This window comes from Apiospora marii (assembly GCF_038362585.1).
Source record: "Apiospora marii strain CBS 49790 chromosome Unknown utg000011l_segment0_segment0, whole genome shotgun sequence".
NCBI lineage: Eukaryota > Fungi > Ascomycota > Sordariomycetes > Amphisphaeriales > Apiosporaceae > Apiospora > Apiospora marii.
This window is the reverse complement of record NW_027117382.1, coordinates 3575392-3594930: the sequence shown is the minus strand read 5'-3', so window position 1 is coordinate 3594930 and position 19539 is coordinate 3575392. Positions and strand designations below refer to the sequence as shown.

General features: G+C 56.6%; 5 protein-coding genes across 5 annotated transcripts; 1 reads left to right on the top strand and 4 right to left on the bottom strand.

Moving 5' to 3' along the window:
* Positions 1 to 714: 714 nt before the first annotated feature.
* PG985_014251 (uncharacterized protein) lies at positions 715 to 999 on the bottom strand (the record flags this gene model as incomplete). The annotated part of the gene is made up of 1 exon (XM_066834017.1): positions 715 to 999. One exon carries the CDS (start codon positions 997 to 999, stop codon positions 715 to 717), a length of 285 nt encoding a protein of 94 aa, XP_066678757.1.
* An 8314-nt stretch (positions 1000 to 9313) lies between these two features.
* PG985_014250 (uncharacterized protein) lies at positions 9314 to 11165 on the bottom strand (the record flags this gene model as incomplete). Its single annotated transcript, XM_066834016.1, has 3 exons — positions 9314 to 10294; positions 10336 to 10677; positions 10794 to 11165. The coding sequence occupies 3 exons, from the start codon at positions 11163 to 11165 to the stop codon at positions 9314 to 9316; spliced, it is 1695 nt and encodes a 564-aa protein (XP_066678756.1).
* A 1223-nt stretch (positions 11166 to 12388) lies between these two features.
* Positions 12389 to 14087, top strand: PG985_014249 (uncharacterized protein; the record flags this gene model as incomplete). Its single annotated transcript, XM_066834015.1, has 2 exons — positions 12389 to 12856; positions 12912 to 14087. The coding sequence occupies 2 exons, from the start codon at positions 12389 to 12391 to the stop codon at positions 14085 to 14087; spliced, it is 1644 nt and encodes a 547-aa protein (XP_066678755.1).
* A 337-nt stretch (positions 14088 to 14424) lies between these two features.
* On the bottom strand, positions 14425 to 15720 carry PG985_014248 (uncharacterized protein; the record flags this gene model as incomplete). Its single annotated transcript, XM_066834014.1, has 1 exon — positions 14425 to 15720. The coding sequence occupies one exon, from the start codon at positions 15718 to 15720 to the stop codon at positions 14425 to 14427; it is 1296 nt and encodes a 431-aa protein (XP_066678754.1).
* Positions 15721 to 17888: 2168 nt separating this feature from the next.
* Positions 17889 to 19183, bottom strand: PG985_014247 (uncharacterized protein; the record flags this gene model as incomplete). Its single annotated transcript, XM_066834013.1, has 3 exons — positions 17889 to 18375; positions 18592 to 18754; positions 18880 to 19183. 3 exons carry the CDS (start codon positions 19181 to 19183, stop codon positions 17889 to 17891), a joined length of 954 nt encoding a protein of 317 aa, XP_066678753.1.
* Positions 19184 to 19539: the final 356 nt, after the last annotated feature.

Genomic DNA, 19539 nt, shown 5'->3' with positions numbered 1-19539 from the left:
CGCCGTGTTTGACATGACGAGAATGAGACAATTCGCATCTTGCCCTTGTGCCAATGCCAATTCCATCGTGATCTGGCGTTCCATCCCAGCTGGGGCCCCGTTAGAAAGTTGTCGCGCGACAACGATGGGGTCCATCGAGTGCCGATATACCCATAACCATAATTGCTGAGTGGTATCGCCGAAATCTTAGTAATGGTCGTCTCATGTCTGCGTGCCACCGGACATCGGCACCTCGGTTGTCAGTGGACAACCCGTGCTGCATGTTCGCGAAACCGAAGTCGTGGTCTAGACTCGGTATGGCCACACAGGCCTAGACACCAGGATGGCCTTGCCTCCGATGACACAGCACAGCAAGCCTCTCTTCAGACTGCATGTTCGCTCTCGCAACACCACGTGTGGGAGTCCCATGCCAATGGGCGGCTCATCGGCACGCCTGCTTTTTTTTTGGCCTTCGCGGTAAGATGCGATGCGATGCATATCCAGGGATTAGTGACCGCCGGATTGCCGGTCGCGCGAGTCTTCAGAAGCGGTTGCCCCGCACAACAAAGATGTGGACGGGGGGTCAACCTCCGAGCGTCGAACAACTCGGTGTGTGCGCTCTGTGGGTGGTGGTAGTGGTTACCGTGACAATGTCACGTAGATTAGGTTGAGATGCATCATGATGCTTCTCGTGTGTGCTCCAGGACGTTTGAGAAGCTGGACAGAAGAGCCTCTTCATTTGTAGCCCACCATCTTGGCGCACCGGTCGCAGTAGTAGATGTTGTGCCCGACGCGGACCATTCCAGTGGAGGCAGGGTCGTCAGTGCTGGTCGCCTCGACCGATCGGGCGCAGCGCATGCAGCGTAGCACCTCGACAGAGGCGATGGGCCGGGAGATGGGGTCCATGCTGGCCCGGAAGGGTGAGGGAGCTGACAGGTCGGAGTCGGATGAAGAGTAGGAAGATGCCGACGAGGTGGAGGAGGAGCTGGAGTATTGCGATTTGGGTGGTCTGGTCGCCATTTCGTTGATGTGAGAAGAGTTTTGGGTGAATTCACTTGGGTAGTGAATGTAGACTAAAGCGTGGTAGTGGATGTTATATATGGACGACGGTGAGGATCCAGAAATAGGTTGGGTGGTGGTGTTGAGGGAGGCTGGTTGCTGGCTTATGTATAGGTAGATGTAGTAGTATGCAGCGGGTGGATGGGGGTGGCCGTTAGAAATAGGCAGCCCTGGAATGGAGCTTGGGTTTGGAGTGGTTTTGGCTAGATGCGAACTCGACTGATTGCAGGGTTGGCCTAGTGTTGGGTAGATGGATTCGTTCCGGAAGGGTCTATTTTCTTGGGGGGGGGTTGAAGGTTGCTGGTCCCGGTCAGGTAATAATAGGGAGGAAAAGGGCTGAGTCGAGATGCCAACAAAGACTGGAGTCTGGATGGAGATATTGGACAAACCAGAATTATAAGTGAAGTAGTAAGTAATATAACATCAGACTCTGGCAGAAAAGCTATGTCATGTAAGAAGTGGGGTCGGCCTGCGAAACAAGACAAGCGCACTGGGACCAGGTTTGGTGGATGGGTAGTGGTGCGTAGCGCTGCTGCTGGGGCTCTCTGGGCTCTGGGCTCTGGGCGCTGGGCTCTGGGACTGGGCACTGGGCAACAGGAGGAGAAGAGAGAGCGAGAGCTGTGGAAGAGAGGGTCCAGGTCTTGGCTCTCTTTTTTCCTTTTGGTCTGGTCTCTGGTCTCTAAAAGACTCTAGTCTGCTGGTCTGTGTTGCTTTGCCTTGGAAGGGAACGTGAGGGAGAGAGAGCTGGATTGGAGAGTTCGTGCGAAACTGTCCAGTGGTAGCCGGCGCAGTAGAGTAGAAGTAGTTTAGGTCGCTGCGCTGCACTGCAGGCGTCGCAGTAGTACTGAGGGTACGGTACAGAAGGTACGGTATCGGTACGGTACCTTGGTGACTGTACTACTATTACGGGACGGTCGGGCTCGATGACTGTGACTGGATAGTTCGGGCGCTCTGCATTAATTTGACGGTGGATGGCGTGGCTTATGGCGACAACTCACAGCCGAGACAGGACTGTGAGGGAAAAAAATAGTACACGGGGTACACACGCACAAGGCTCGCGCCCTCGGACAAGGACCTGGGTCGGAGCTGCAGCAGTAGTCTGGGCGAGTACGGCGGAGTACACAAACACCACAGCGAAGTTACAATGGAATTCCGAATGCACAGCAGCAAGGTAAGTAATGGTTTGGGTCCAGCACAATATGGTCGGGCAACTGAGACCGATGAGTAGCAAGAGATAAACGCGACGACGGTTCAAGATTGAACTCCGTTTTCCGTCCGGGTCTGGTCGTAATAACGCCAATAAACTGGAAGTTGCCGAGATTTGTGCTCGTTTCAACCAAAGACACCTGTCTGTTGTCGATGAAATGGGACGAGAAACGGAACTGGGTTTCGTCCGTTATTTTGGTACGGTACGGGAGATGAGAATAACAACCGTTTTGCTGTTTTGGTATTCGATGTCGGGGGTTTTTCTTGTTACGCTCGGCGAATGAGCGAGAGAGAGAGATAGAAAGAGAGAGATATTTCGGACGAAGGCTGGAATCACCGATGGAAGAAATAGAAGAAATAGCAAACCTCGGAGGTGAAGCCGGGGGGTACCAGACTCTTTATGGGGGGCATCACGTTCAGCATCACGATTCCGATTCTCACGAGTGCAGTAATTCAATCTACAGGTAACACACTCTAATCAATAGCTCTGCTAGCATAGCTAGCACCCCGATCAATCGGGACTCGGGAAAAGAAGACAACAAACAGAACATGAAGGCCGAGCATGGGAAACCAAGATTTGGATCGATCTGTTTGCCATAGCCCTCCGGACATTCGTTCTAGGCAGAGGGAATCGTGATCGAGGATCGAAGTTGAGTTTCAGGAGCGCTACTAGTCGGCTGAGTGTGGCCTGGTGGGAAAGGGGAAAGTTGGAGACTTCATCCAACAGATCTTAGATCCCCCGCTGCCATCTGATATCAGGCCCTGCGTAGGGGGGCGAAAAACGCGTAAATGAGTACACGTCTGCAGTTGCCGGCCGGTTTTCCCTGATTCTCTTCACCTGATTGACGGTGACTAGTCTCGCTACAGGGCACGATACTGATAAAAAGCCTACCAGACCCATCCCTTTTCTCCGAGATGGGGCACGCAAGAGCAATACGACTGCGTGCGCATGCAAATCTTGCCCAATCTGTTCTTGATGGGCTTGCCTCCTTTCACCACATCGTACATATTGCTAGCGACTCAATGCACCAAGATCGTGCGAACATGTTGTCCGGGGAAGGGAGGACATTGGCTTGCTTATGTACGATTTGGGGCCAGGCGGGCACTTGGAGCCGGATCTCCCGTATCTAAAGGGCGATCAGCCCCTCCGTGTTCGATGGCCAGGCCATATCATGTTGAACCCTGGGAAGGTCATTTCACAGAAGCCCTGGACTGCAGCCACTAGGCAACGGTCGTCGTGGGTACCTTTGGTTTTTTCTTCACTACCCTTTCTTTTTCTTGCTCTACCTCCATCGAGATGATCGATAACGGAGGCTCAAGTGATCCTTGTTCCGACGGTGTTCCAACCGAAAGGGCTAATGACCGTTCCATTCAGACGGAGGGCCTTATGCGTGCTAGCGAGTCTTAGCCAGTAACGTTTTTACTCCAACCCGCAGCTGGCAGGGAGGGTGGAACGGAAATGGGGGGAAGAAAAGGGGAGAAAAAGGGAGCCCTTTGGGAGGGCGAAAAGGAAAAAAGGGAAAAAGGAGGGGCGGATCAGTCCATTTGCAGTCTAGCCCTCACTGACACTGCCGATCGCCTCACCAAATCTTCGATCCAGACCGTTCCGCAGCCTCTTCATCTCGTCGCGGCATGCCTAAGCATGATCATCCTAGGGGTTCTCTTCGAATCTGGATAATCGCTGGCGATCAGGGAAAACGCCCTCGATGCTCACGACGCTCTCCCTCTAGCCGGCCAAGCTACCGCCCAGCGACCACTCATAACCACGCAATTTGCGACAGTACGGGCTCCGTTTTGCACCTCCTCAGGCCCCTCTGAATCTCTTGACTTGACTCTTACGCTGAAAACCTGCACAAACCTGCTTTGGCTGCACGTTTTTCCACCATGACTGTACTGTAAAACAAAAACTAGCAGCTTATGCTTATGCAGCAATCTGCTCTCGCCGCGTTCGTTCCGTAAAACCTAATCTGCCCCGTCCGTCTCCAACCAAAACGCCAAGGGGTGCCGAGCCCTGTCGTCGCTCTCTCCGTCTAATACTTAGCTAAACGAACTGTGGGCTCCATCCAAAACCAGCTCAGCTCACCATCGAGCCATGCACTCCGTGTTGCTTGCCTCTGGTAAATGTAACTGCATCAGATACATTGGAAACACGGCAGCATCAGCAGTAGGGCAACCTCGCGGATTACGGATCACCTGGGGAGGAGGGCTGGGGTGCATGTACATACGGTACTACTGCTTGCTGCAACTGCAAGCCCTCGATCCGCACTGATATCAAAGATCTAGTTGACACGCAACCCGCCCGCGTCGAAATTGAATAGCATCCCGTCGCATCCCGTCGCATCTACAATCTAAAATCACGACGGCCGGTTGGTGGGTGCACGTATGTACATTGAATGCCACGTACGCAGAAGTAAACCGCAGCTGATGGAAACACTGTCTCACGATTTTCTTTCTCTCCGGAACTGGTGACTGGTGGTGAGAGAAAGACACGCGGAGACGCGGGGAAAACGGATCGCGCGGTCGTCGTCCGGTGCTGCTGGTGCTGCATGGCATCTTCACCATCATATGCACTATTGCTTTCCACGAAAGTCTATTCTTCTCACACTGCGGTGCCTCGGTATATCGCTACATGCCGAACCGAACACACCGCACGCCAATGCCAGCGTGAGTCACTCCGGATGATCCAGAGCTATCCAGCAGTTTTCTATTCTGCACCACCTGCTAGTACAGACCAGGGCAGGGCAGGGCAGGGTGGTGGTACTGCTTCATCCTGGTATCACGGCATAACCAGCATGCGGCCTGCAGACGCAAGCCGCGTGGTTGTCAGTTTGATATTGATACCTACCTAGTACCTACAGTACCAGCGATTTCATTGCATGGGCCTGGACCGGACTGTACGTACTGTGGCCGTCCGTCGTCAATGGCGACCGATTCCGCCAGGCCACACTCAGTAAGCATATCGTATCGCTGTCGTTTTATCGTGATTGATGACCGTTACATTGCAGCCGCTTTGACTGCGACTGTAAATTGTTTCGTTCGCGCTCTCTCAGTCTCTGTCTCTCCCTCAGTCGCCACTCCGCTCCCCCCCGGTCTTCGGAAGAGCCAGCAGGCAGGCCGCCAACTACTGCGCCAACCTGATTTTTTCCGTTCCCCAGCGATGAATTCCCGGCATCAGGCTTTAGATATGGGTAGACCATGGCCTCACCCGTGCGGGCGTTTGATCTTCGGATTTGTGCATATCAAATGATCGACGACGAACCAGACCCAACGATCAGGTAGCTCGGTGGAGTGATCCGTTTTCCGGCTTCGCCTAGGCATTGTGGGAGAGCCGAGGACGCGTGCCCGTAACGTTTTTTTGTGGTTTTCTGTTCCCAGCACCACGCACTTACAAGTCACAAGCCAGCGAACCACAACTTTTTCTTTCATTTCTCTGCCTCTCCCTGCATCTCGCGAGACCCATGATCAGCTGTCTGCTTTTCCTCTTTTCGTGCTTTCTCGAAGGAATTTCCGGACCCGGCTGGCTTCTGGCTTGTTACAGGATTGCATGGAAGCGTCTAGGCCCCTCCGGCCTCTCCTCATTCTGTGGAAACCTTTTGGGACCTTTGGGACCTTTGGGACCTTTGGGATTGGGAGCGGAGTTTGGATTTGGGTTCTTACCTCTGGGTTCACGTGCTGCTGCTGAATCCCGGCAACGCATCAGGCACCGCAATTCTCTGCCCGCCGCCGGCTCCAGCTTCCCAAGCACCAGGCACCAGGTCAGGTCGGTGCAGTAGTCGGTCAGCATCATCAATGACCAACGAACCGACAGTCACTTGTCATTTTGTTACAACTGAAAATTTCCAATGCAGCTCTGGTGGACCAACGTGACCCGGACCCCCCAGCCATCCATTGAATGGGTATTTCTTCCGTTTCGAGCCCGGCAAGGGCCTTTTTCTCGCTGTTTCCACCCAGCAAAGCCTCTCTTCCTCTTCTTTTCGCGCCTGATGACTGACCTTGCGAATTAACACCTGACCGCTTTGCTTGCTAACGTCCTCGGCTTGCAATTGGTTCTCGCAATCACCCGCTGCCTAATCTGCTAAGGTTGTCAGAGAGCTTAATCGGATCCTGGTCCCTGCCTGTCACCGGGCTTTGCGCGCTGTCCAGTCTCCAGATATGTCGAAATAGAACTATTGCTTTCGCCCTTCCAACTCTATCTGACGCTCTTCCGTTTCCGGAGGAGTGGGTTGGTTGGGCCCCCTCCTTAGGTTCTCCAGGCAAACCAAACAATCAAACATCGCGGATGCCGGTGCTCACCTTCTCACCTCCTCCTGCTACTGCCTACTGTACATATGTACTACTGACCATTTGCCCGAGACACCGAATCCCCGCCGAACGAGGCGAGCATTATTGGATTCGAGGGGGAAAAAAGGGTAACACAAAAGGGTCGGATAAGGGTCCAAACTTTTGGTCCAAGCTTCCACCACCTTTGTGTGGGCTAAAGGCTGAAGCGCACTCCTGACAGCGGCGCCTGACGGGGGCAGGAGGATTTAGGCACCGCATAGGGCAATAGGGCAACAGGGCGGCAGATAGCGCAAGCCCGAAAACGACGCCTTCGTGTTTGGACTACACAAGTAGAGATTCTTCTCGTTTTCTTTCTTGACTGACTAACGGCCGGCCCGGGGCGAACTGAGCCCCGGGTTGCCGGTTTGCGACTACCTATTCGCACGAGGGACCGTGCTTACTACTTATTTCCTATTCAGGAGAAACACGAGGAAGACAACGCAGAGAGCCCGTTGTCGTGGTGATGCAAGCATTATACGAACGCCTTCATGACTCGACCATGGACCGACAGAATTTCCCGCATTGGGAAAGCTTATTTGTTGTTTGTCCACGCAGCGAGGAGGAAGGCATATCCCTTGTCGTGGGCTGCGGTTCTTCAATTCTCTCCCTCGTTTCGTCTTGTTTTATTTTAGCATCCCGTAAGGTTGTTTTATGAAACAGTGATACGGGCGCTATATTTAGACCGCGCGTGGTGTGGTGTGTGTGTGGGCGTATCGTAGTGGCTGGGAGGGTCCTCCCCTCCTTCTTCTCCCCTGGTGCCAAAATGGGCTATGCAACCTTAAATAATCGAAGGGGGAAGCAAAAAAAAAAAAGGCAAAGCCACGATGGTTGGTTTGCCCCGCACGTGAATCGGATTTGCTCAATGCCATTGCAAACTATCGTGAGAGGCAGGGCCGGTTTCGATCGGTCCAGACCTCCAGGACCCCAGGCACCATCTGCACCAGGGTTTATTTGCTTTGTCGATAGTCTAGACGCGCAATGGCACTCTATCTGCCGCAGTGCCGCGGAATAATCCATCAATGTTGGAGTTACATGCCGAGACAACCTTCTCTCCCCAGGAACCCGGCCCAAGCCCGTGGCGTAAGCCACACGGCAACTCTGCTAAAATTTCGCCGAAGCCGCGGGGCGGGCGCACGACGATGTGGTCGTTCGTCCCTCAGATGGCGCAGGGTCATGATACCCCTCGTAGGGCGAGACGGCGAGACTTTTCTCCTCGGAGGAGGAACACTGGTTGTTTCAAACTGTTTTGTCAATTGTCTGTCCCCAGGGCCGCGGCTGACTACATGGCGGGCTTGGCTAATGACTACGTGTAACACATGCGGCGGTGCAAGTCAAATAATATTACTGTGATTCCTTCGCTTGCACTGCGCATTCACATGCTGCCTCCATACGCCTCCCGGTCCCAAGTCGGAGATGAACGGAGAAGGGGGCAGCGCACCATCTAGGTACAATCTGACTACGAGCAATTGAAAGTGGTAAGGCAGCCATAACACAGCCTAGAGTAGTAAGCAGTGCGACAGTATTCGATTCAATAATACGTGTCACTTTTTTTTCTGTCTTTTCCTCTATCACCAATACGGCGCAGGCACGACGACGAAAGCAATTGCGTAAGCCTCCAGCCACCAGCCCTGCCTTCGGTTTTTTGGTGAGAAGCTTATATCTGTCGAGCACATATGCACATCCCTCTCTTCAGTGAGAAATTACGGTGATAGACATGTCGCTTGCCATGATACTAGCCGATAGAGAGAGAGAGAGAACAATGATGTGTCTACCCATATGCGCGAGCTAGTGGAATGAGTGAGTAAGTAAGTGAATTACTTGGTATCAGGCCAAAGTTTTAACACCTTGGCAAGTACCGTCTATCTGCTTTTTCCGCTTGATCTGCTTTTTCGTATGCAGCTACTTCATTATTATTATACATTTTTGCTCATTCGCCTACCTGCATAAGCGTTACAATAAGCGCGTTTACATGCCAAGCAGTTTAAACTTACCCATCACACGTAGTAGAGATCGAGTGAGTGAGCATCTTGCAGATGCGGTGCTCCCCATTGTTGCCGCAGCTCCCGGTCGAATGCGCGCATTGAGTTACATGGGTGCCACAAAGCGAGCCGGATGCCGGCTTGCAACCTCGATCTTTCCCTCCCCGCAGATGCCGGTCGCGCAAAACCCGGTGGACGCGCGAAATCGCGAGCTCCGACGCCGAGCAAGCCAGAGACGACCAGCCTCAATTGGTGAACTCAATTCATTGACATGGGCTGTTTCAACTCGCGAACGCCCGTAGCGGGCGGTGGAAGTGATGGTGGTGGTTAGCTAAGGGCGCCAAGCTAGCACGTTCGGTCTTCTGGCGGCCCCGATGGTGTCTTCTCGAGACACGCGTGGCACGGCACGCCTACTCGTCCGTTTCGGGGTTAATTCGCAGTTAGAGGTATCGTCATCAACTCGGGAGAACGACGCAGAATGGGTAGGTTTGGATGACAACGTGTCGCAATGTTGAAATCATGACGCCGAGAAGATGGATGGCCATACAATAGGGAGATGGTAGTGGCCATCATCACGTAGAATGGCAGCGTTTGCTAGATATATCTAGCATGCAAAATATCCCACATCCAGCCGCACACGTCCCAAGTAAGCCTATCCACAGATAGTATGCGTGCAGAGATAGAGAGACGAGAAATCATCAGTCGAATAGGCATTCATCAAGCTAGCTACTTATGTAAGTATGTACGTAAGAAAAAGAAGACATCCCCATCTAGGGGAACTCGTTCATCGTCTGCCGCATGGCCTCGGCGGGGGTGCTCCAGTAGACGCGGTCGCCCTTGCCGTTGACGATGTGGGTGATCTCGCTGCCCTGCTTGCCGTTGAGCCAGACGGTGGTCATGCGGTGCAGCTTGACGCCGGGCACCTCGGGCACCTCGATGGCGTTCTCCGTCTTGGCCGGGAAGTCGCGGTAGTACGAGTAGACGCCCAGGCCCCAGGCCTCGTGGCTGGTGACGTGGTCGGCCACCTTGTACGAGGCCCAGCCGTTGACCTTGGCCGCGCTGCCGTCGGGCGCGGGCGACATGTAGCGCTCCTGGCTGGGCGGGTCGTACGGGATCTCGGACTGGTAGAAGTAGACGCGCCCGTTCTGCCCGTTCCACATGGTCTGGTACTCCTGGTGGTGCTCGTTGAAGAGGCCGTACGCCGTCACGTTGTCGCCGTTGACGACGATGCCGTGCTTGGTCGGGTTGCTGTCCCAGCCGGCGCCCGGCCCGTGGTCGGCGCGCCAGAGCCACAGCTGGTCGCACACGACGTCGTGGCTGTGCACGACGATGCCCACGTCGTTCTTGCCCGCCTGCGCGCCGCCCGTGCGCGCCGTGATGTCGTACAGGAAGGTCGGGTCGGCGCTGTGGCTGGCCGAGCTGCCTTCGGTGCCAACCTCCATCAGGTAGGGCGAGTTGGTCGGGCCCGCGTCGATGATGAGCCCGGCGACGGTGACGCCGTCGACATCGGCCACGGTGATGGCCGAGTTGCCTCGCGTGGGGATCAGCGTGGCCATGCCCATGCCGAGGACGATGGTGCCGGCCTTGGTAACCTGCAGGGGCTCGTCCACCTGGTACACGCCCGGGGTGAGCAGGATGTGCTTGCCGGCGCGCAGGGCCTCGTTGATCGAGGCCGCCGACGACGTCGCCGACTGCGCGATGTGGAACTCGGCCTCGACATCAAGAGACTTGCCGGGGTGTGCTGCCCCGCGCTCCAAGAGGCGCCCTGGGTGTCGCGCTGCAGGGAAGGGACGAAGACGGCGTAGCGGCCGCCGTCGTCGATGTAGAGGTAGGGCTTCTCGCGCACGAGCGGGGTGCGGTCGATGGTGGTGTAGGGGTCGGTCGGGAAGTTGTCCTGGCTGGGCGCGTTGCCGCAGCCGACAAAGACCATGTTCCAGACCCCGTTGGCCCAGCTGCCCCACGACGAGTTGCGCGACAGCCACTGCTGCTGCGAGCCGGGCAGCACCTGCCCGTCGACCACCGAGTCCGCCATGAAGCCGCCGCTGGCCCAGCCGCCGGCGTGCGTGTCCGGGTCCACCTGGAACAGCCATAGCCCGTTCGGGCTGGTGATGTGCAATCGGCGCAGAGGGGCGGCCTGCGATTGCACTTGGTCAGTTTCTGTTTCTGTTTCCTTTTTCTTCGTGAAAGGGGGCACAGGAAGTTGGGGTGGATAGGGGACCGCAAAGTGACAGAATGACGTAACCAACTCACCTGGGAAATGGCAATCGTGGTCGTCTGGTTGGTGGCTTCCGAAGCGTTGATGGCCAGGTTCTCGTAAGAGCGCCAGAAGTTGCAGGTCGCGTTCATGTGCGGCATCCAATAGGCAGGCACGTTGGCGCCGCCCTCGATGCGGACCTGATCGGGGCTCTGGCCGAGCCCCGCCACGGAGGTGTAGAAGCCGACGTCGAAGAGCACGGGGTAGGTGCCGGGCTTGAACAGCAGGGAGTAGCGCTCCGGGCCGAACTCGTTGGCCTCCATCTGCTTGAAGATCTTGTTCGCCTGCTCCTGCACTTCCCCGGCGGGCATGCTGGGGTCGAAGACGTACACGTTGGGGCCCAACAGGGTGTTGTTTGCGTTGGCCATGTTGGGTGGTTTGGTATTGACTGGACAATAGACAGGATCGGTCTGGTATTGGGTTACTTAGTGTTTGGAATGATGATCTGTCTGTCGAGGAGATTGAAGATGGGGAAACACTGGGAAACAGATCAAGTCATTAAATAGCCCAAGAGTTCGGTAGGCCAGTTCGATGCATGAAGCTAAATTCAAGTTTCTTCATCTGTCTTCCACTCCACAAAATGAGACAGCAAACCAGCCGACAGCAGGACAAGCCATGGCGCGACAACCCGGTGACCGTCACCCAGTTCATGCAGTCGTCGAGAACCAGCTTTACCACTACGAAGGAGAAGGAGGAGGTGGAGTTCTACACCGGGCTGAGGTGAAACATCTCATGTTCGCTGTGCCATATTGTGTGGTCTTGATGATGTTGAGAAGAGACATGCCGAGTCCAGAGGCGGCCCAGTGATCTCACAGGCGGCGCGGCGGGCGTGCACAAGCTACTGGGTTGGGACCCACCTAGCCCAGCAACGACGGAATCCGACTTTGCCGGCGACCTAATGGTTTATTCTTTTTATTCTTGGCCATGGCCCGGTGACCAACCCCGATGCGAGGCACGCAACACTGCATTTTTATTGAGGTTAGCCACAGCGCTCGCATCGGCTGCTAACTGTCTTTGCCAATACCTGTCTGGTGTTCGTCGCTGTGGCTTGGCAGGCACTTGGCACTATGTAGAATGAGCTACGTGCACCTACCTATTTCACAGCCTAGCCAATTGCGTATGACATCAGTCGTCATCCCGAGACCCTGGGAAAACAAGATGCGCGGTGATCAACGAGTCCGTTCATTCGCAAGGGGCGAATACCTCAACAGGAGCAGACAGACAGGTATGCATACCCGGCAAGGAAGTGGCTGGCGCAAAGAAGCACCAGCCACTGTACTACGTAAGGTATACTCGGGTATGGAGTGACAGAGGCGAAGTGGTCTGTCATGTTGTGTCGTATCTCGCGAGTCGTGTGTGTGCTGTGCTGTATTGAAACAATCTCAACCCCACCATTGACTGAACACACTGCGGGTTACTACACCCATCAAATAGCTTCAGCTCCCTCCAGCGCGGCAATCAACCTCCCCAATTAACCAAGACCTCTTTCTCTCTTTAACTATTGATCATTTTCGTCGAGCGTGACCTTCCCCAACATCCCATACAGCCTAGAATCGAACCATCGCAATCAGCATCAGCAGGTCTCATCATCATGGTCAGTCAGTCAAACATGAGCGGCCAAGACCATCAACCCCCTCATGGGGGAGGCAACCCGCCCTACTACTCCGAGACCGCCCACGTCGCTGGCGCCTCTCCCGCCGAACTCGCCGGCGGCTCGTCCTCATCATCACATCCTCGTCCCGTATCCGTACCTTACCAGATCAACCTCAACGACCAGCCGTTGGACGAGAATGGGGAGCCCTACTACCCGCCGCCGCCCTCCGGCCCCCCGCCGCCTGCGAACGCACAGCAGCAGTATATCCCTCCTCCTCCGCCAGGGCCGCCTCCGAACCAAAACGCGCACCCGCACCCGCTGCAGTCGCACCCGTATTCATCCGCGCCCCCTCCAAGCTACGAAGAGACCGGCCCGCCCGGCTCCTCGGTGACGTTTGCCGACGAGAAGAACCCCGTACCACCGCCGCGACCGTCGTCACAGCAGGCACAGCAGGGACAAGGACAAGTGCCGTACTTTGCACCCCCTCCCAGCCAACCGAACAACGCAGAGCAGAGTCCAGCGCAAGCACAAGCACCCTATTTTGCGCCGCCACCAGGCCAGGACTCCAGCGGGGGCGCCTGCAGCAGCCCAACATGAACCGTACAGACCCAGCGGCAGCTCCAGCTCCAGCGCCGGCGCCGCCGCGATAGGCGTCGCCTCCAGCAGCAACGAGAAGCCGGACCAGCAGCAGCAGGGGTCCAAGAAGAAGACGTTTGGCGAGCGACTGTACCAATGGGGCGTCGCGACCGGCGTGCCCGTCAACAAGATCACGAACAAGCTGGGCTCCGAGGCCTTCTGGCCGACCTCCATGGACAAGGAGTGCGACAAGGCCGCGCGCATCCTCAAGTCCTTCTGCAAGGATGGCTTCTACACCAACCCCTCGGGCCAGCAGGCGCCGGCGCCCTCGCCGGGCCACCCGACGAGCCCCGGCCCCAAGGGCGACGGGGCCAAGACGCTAGTCAAGATCCCCGCCGAGGCCATCCAGCGCGCCAAGGGCCTCGCCATCTTCACCACGTTCCGCACGGGCCTGCACTTCAGCGGCGCCGGCGGCTCGGGCATCGTCGTGGCGCGCCTGCCCGACGGCTCCTGGTCGCCGCCCTCGGGCTTCCTGGTGCATACGCTCGGCGCCGGCTTCATGATCGGCCTCGACATCTACGACAGCGTCTGCGTGCTCAACACCGAGGACGCCGTGCGCGCCTTCACCCGCCCCCGCCTCAGCCTCGGCGGCGAGATCGCCGTCGTGGCCGGCCCCGTGGGCGCCGGCAAGGGCCTCGAGGGCGCCCTCGGCGCGGGGAAGCCCGTCTGGTCCTACATGAAGTCGCGCGGCTTCTACGCCGGCGTCCAGGCCGACGGGACCGTCATCATCCAGCGGCCCGACGCCAACGCGGCCTTTTACGGCGAGAAGAAGATCACGCCCGAGCGCATCCTCAAGGGCGACATCAAACCGGCTCCTGCGTCGTCGTCGTCGGGCTCGAGCACGCCCAAGGAGGGCGACATCGTCATGTGGCCGGCCGGCGGGCGGCAGCTGATGGAGGTCCTCAAGAGCGCTGAGGGAAAAAAGGCGGACGAGAAGCTGATGAACGATCTCGGGTCTGGGCCGACGCCGGGGGACCTCGCGACGGCGGAAGGCGTGCACCCTGAGGGCCAGCAGCCTCCACAGGCGGGCGCGGGGCTGGGTGATGTCAAGTACGCCTGAGGACTGAGACGTGGCGTCGATGAAATGCGACGGATTTTCTCTCTTACCCCTCCCTCCCTTCAAGGCACAGCGTTGGTTAGGTTGGTGACTTTGTTTCAACATCACAACTCGTCGATAGATGGGTAGATGAGATGAACGTTAAATTATGTAGTATCATTACTCAATTACACATCATTCCTAGAACAAAATAGAACACGTCTTGTAAATGCTGCTTTCTGCTCGTGCATGCATGCATTCTTCATGGTATAAGACAAAAGAAATCCAGTAAATATGTAAACCATGTCATCGTTCCGTCATGCCGCCTTTTCTTCAGTAAGGACATCTAACTCAATCAAAACTAGGCCATCAAGCCACCCCCGCCCTTCTTGGTCTTGAGGTACTGCAAGTTAACGGGCGTGATGGGCGCCCCGCCGCCCAGGACGGCCATGACGTTGCGCATGGCCAGCTCCTCGAACCCGACGTGGGTCTCGACGGTGCCGCCGGCGTTGTGGCACGTCAGCAGGACCCTGTCGTCGGCCAGGGCGGCGAGGCGCGGGTGCACGCGCGGCTCGGCGGCGTGCACGTCGAGCGCCGCGGACACCAGCCTACCGGATTCGAGCGCGTCCGCCAGCGCCTCCTCGTCCACGAGCGAGCCCCGCGCCACGTTGACGAGCCGCCCTCGCCCCTCGGGGAACCAGGCCAGGCTCTGCGCGTTGATGAGCTGGCCGGCGCCCGAGGGCGCGCACAGGACTACGCAGTCGCTCGACCGGATCAGGGTCTCGAGCGAGGCGCAGAAACGCACCCCCAGCTTGGTCTCGAGGGCGGCCGGCTTACGCTCGATGTCGTAGTACAGCACCGTCATGCCAAAGGCCAGGGTGAACTTGAGGGCGAGCTGCTGCCCGATATTCCCCAGTCCCACGAGCCCCAGTGTCTGGCTGCGCAGATTGCGGCTGCGGGGCGTCGCGTCCTCGTGGCACTTCTCGAACGTCTTGCCGTCGCCCCGGCTCGACGCCGACGCCATGCAGTAGGGCAGCGCGCGAAACGTCCCGATGACCAACGCGACCGCGAAGTCGGCCACGGCCTCGGCCGCCGCCAGGCCGCCGTTGCAGTACACGATCCCCCGCTCGCCCAGGAGCTCGACGTCGGCCCAGTCGAAGCCGGCGCCCGCGCTCGCGAAGACGCGCACGCTTTCCGGGAGCAGCGAGACCAGCTCGCGGTCCCAGCGGCCCATCTCGCCGCCCGTGCCCCAGAAGGGCCGCAGCACGGCGTCGAAGTCGCCCCAGCGGCGGTCTCGCAGCGCGTCCAGAAATTGGGGACGCGCGCGCTCGGCCGCTGGGGGCCGGATGACGGTGAAGGACGCTGATAGGGCGGCGTAGGTCTGGGGGTTGTACTGGGTGGGGTCGCCGATGTGGAGGACCACGGGCTTTTTTGTCGCTCCCGCGGTGGTGGTGTTGCTGTCGACGGACGAAGAGGCAGAATGGTGGGAGCGGTGGTGCGTGGCAGGAAGAGGAGGCGAGGAGACGGTAAATGCGGGAACCGGGGGAAGCGGGCCCGGCGGCGGCAGTGGTGGTGCGGGATGGGCGGGGGATGCGGAGCGCGGCGTCGCCGAGATGGGCGTCGAGGGGGGCATGGGCGTGTTTGCTGGTTCCGCCATCTTATCTGCTGGTGCTTCGTGTCTGGAGCAGACAATTGTGGTGGTTGTGGGACGAGGAGTCAAGTAGGAGGTCTTCCTCTTTGATGATGGTATTTGGGCCACTTCTTTTTCTCTGGGGAAACAGGTAGAAGAGGATATCAGAATCCTGGGGTAGGTAACGCAGTAAGTAAGCTTGACTGATCAACTCCACCTGACGATGCGGGATCTACCTGATCTATCTTTTCTCACCGCTAGTGCCGATCTTTGGGGTAAGGGCGTTGGCGTTGTGTAAGAGAGCCGTGCACCATGGGACAACTTCAGACCAACGCAATGCTTCTTCTGGGAACCAACTTCTTGACAGCGTGAACAAAAAAGTGGCAGGTAATTATCAGAAACGAAAAGTTGGGCTGGACGGGAGGTAGTGCCTAACAGTAGACGACAAGGGAACCCGTTCTTTTAGGAGGAGCAGGGGAGAGAGGTTGAGGAATTGGGGGCTGACTGCCCACGACGGTTTGCGCTATGCAAAAGCAAAATAAGCAAAGAGAGCAAGCAAGCCCCTGTCGCCCGTCATATCAGCCCAATGGGCCCGGCATACCCGTTTGGGGAAGATAACGGTGCAGTGCGGCTGCGTGGCGCTGAATGTCAGTCAATTGACTCCGATGATCGCCCACAGCCATCTGCCGCAACGGGAGCTTGGGAGTGGGGGGTTTCGGTGGGGGGACAGACACAGCTGCCGTGCTCCGTAGGCGATCTGCAGATCTGATATCAGGACCATCCGACCGGGACCTGATCAAGTAGCCGCCTTTTGCATCACATACTCAAACATAGAATACAGTGCTTGGTGGATTTGTAATTGTCATGTTTTGTACGCAAGGAAAAGCAGTACGGGAGGTAGGCTGGCATTCACCAACCAAAAGGAAGGCAAACAATTTACAGCCAGCTTACCCCAGGTGAGACCTGATGGATTCGCAAGAGCGGCACTGCGCGAAACCAATGACAGGCGCCAACAAACAGCATGTATGATATACCGCTGTACCAGAAGCCGACGGCTGACTGATGGATCAATCTGTAGGTATATTGGTCAATGTCTATGTAAAATGCTGCTCACGCGCGAGGTTCGAACGAGGGGTCCCCACGGGAGTCGGGAGGCTGCATGAAGTACAAAGTAAACGCTCTTTTCATCCTTCTTTTTCTTTCTTATACATAGAACGCAGCTATGAATGAACGCCCAAAAAGAAAAGATTCGGGTGGTCCAGGTCTTGGTTGTTCACATGCTCTTGCTTTGCCTTGGGCTTGTACGGGTTGGACGCGAACGAGAGGACGGCTTAGGGGAGGAACGCGTACCCAGGCCCCGTCAAGCAGGTCGTACAAGTCGGGTCGACCAGGTACTTGCGAAGGTTTAAACAGCGGCATTGACAAACTTGACCACTTGACCACCCTTAACAGAAAATTGCAGTAATTTGGGTATTTAAACCTACCCTCTGCCTTCCTCCGAACTGTTTGGCTGTTCATTGTTAGCTGCCCCCCACATAATCCGGAAAGGAACTGATACCAGTCATGAACTGGGTGCCGCACATGAGAGGAATGAGAGGCTGGAGACTCGGGGATCGAGTTGTACCAGGCCTGCATGGGATTGTTGTTCATCGTCATATCTCCCCTATTGAGTTGACCGCAGCAAATAGCAGGTAGTTAGTAAGTCCCTACTGCTGTTACCCATGCTATGGCAACATGTGACTATGTTCAACTCTTTCAAGAATACACTTCGCACAAACAAGCATCAATATGACCGCCTTTCAGTACCCTTATCCAGATAGTCATCGCATCGTAGTCACACAGGAAAATTTCCAACCGATGGAAAAAGAAGGTTCGGTCGGGGTTCATCTTCAGCCCCCTTTCAAAAATTTCGATTCGTATTCATCGTGGTCTCGTCGGCGCAAACGTTGCCGCTCGGCAATTCCCCAACGCTCGGAGAGGGTTCCAAAAAACAAAAGAAAAACCAGAGTTCCATTCCTTGATCTGCTCGCGCAAATCCTTCTTCATGGCGTCGCTGCTTCCGAAAACAGCAGCAACCAACCAACACGTTTCCAATCTTCAAAAAAGAAACGACAAGAATAGGAGAGGAGAAAGAAGAAGAAGAATAAAACAAACTAAATGGGGTTTGGTCGCCCGCCCCCCCTTTTCCTCCTCTACTAGACTTGTCGTCCTTCCTGCTGCTGCTGCTGCTGTTGTTGTTGTTGCTGCTGCTGCTGCTGGGGCAGGTCGACGAGCTCGATGACGCTCTCGCCGCCATGGATGCCACCACCATCACCGCCGCAGCATCGCCAACTGAACCCCGCCGCGAGGCGCACCAGGCCCAACACGAGGAAGAAGCCGAGGATGGTTCCGATGGTGATGACTGCGACGGTGATGGTGTTCTTCTCCCTGTCGGCATCATCGTCGTCGTCGTCGTCGTCGCTGGTGCTGCTGGGGGTCGCCGTGGGCGAGGCGGCGACACCCCCCTCGGTACTGCTGCTGGTGCTGCTGGTGCTGGTGCTGGTGCCGGTCCGAGAATCCAGGACGAACTGCGGCTCGTCCAGCAGCGTCCACACCGTGGCGGTCGGGAGGCACTGGTACATGGACCGGGTCGGCTCCCCGGTCCAGAGGTACGTTCCGCAGGCGGGCAGGGCGGGATCGCTGCTATATGCACAAAGTACAGTCAGCCAAGCTATTCCAAAGAATTTCGATTTCATGGTTATCTCCCCAGGGATAGGGCTCTGACCTATCCGTCCAAGTTCTACGCTACGGCGGACGAACGTACAGACCTGAAACGCGTTCGAGACAGGAAGATGGACTGAAAGGATCGAGAGGGACATAAGAAGAAAAAGGAATTGAAAAAGTAGAGAAAAAACTCACCAGCAGCCGACGTTGGTGTTGGTCGACTGCGCACTGCAGGACGACGAGGCGCTGTAGTCAAAACAAACAGAAAACAGCGGGGAGAAGGTGCCCGAGGCACAACCGACGGCATGCGCCGCGTTGGTGGCGCAGTGGTAGTTCTCTTCACAGCCGATGGGTGACGCTATTTATACCTGTCAGTTTCACGGTTCCCGTTCCCAGACCGTTCCAAAGCGCGCCAGCTTTCCCATGCAGAAAAACGAACGAAGAAGCAACGCAGAACGATGCTCGGTTGGACGAGAGACTTACAAGAGACGCCGGAGACCCAACCGCAAGTGCGGGCGTTCACCCAGGTGTTGGTGATGGTGATGGTGGTGGTGATGGTGACGGCGGCGGCGGCGGCGGGGCCGAGGACAGGGGCGGCAGAGGCGACGGCAAGAGCGGCAACAGGAGCGGCGGCAACCTCAGGGGCGGGGACAGGGGCAGGGGCGGCGGCGGCAGGGGCGGGCGCGACAAGACCAGTTTCGCGAGGCACCCAAGGGGTGCGCTCGCCCATCGCCATGGTGGCGATGGTGGTGCAGAGCACCAGAAGCAGCGCCAGGAACTTGTTCATCGTCTACATCCGTGAATATCAGACTGAGTACAGTCTAAAGAACAACACATTTTGGATAGTCAATTTTGAATACACTTACGGCCGGATGGTTCGTTGATCTTTATATCGATCAATAATTGTAAGTAGGGTGCAAGAGATGCGCGACAGGGTATGCGATGCAAGTATTCAATATCAAGGATCGAAAACGTGTGAAAACAGGAGAGCGGTTGAGTATCAATGGTATTGGGATTGCTTCGCGAATGTAAACAAAGTGACTAAGAGCTTGCGGCGGGACAGTCAGTGCAAGTGTGATCGCGACTAAAGTACAGTATTTACAATGAAAAGCACCCAGAGCAATGGCAACAGATCAGCTGCTG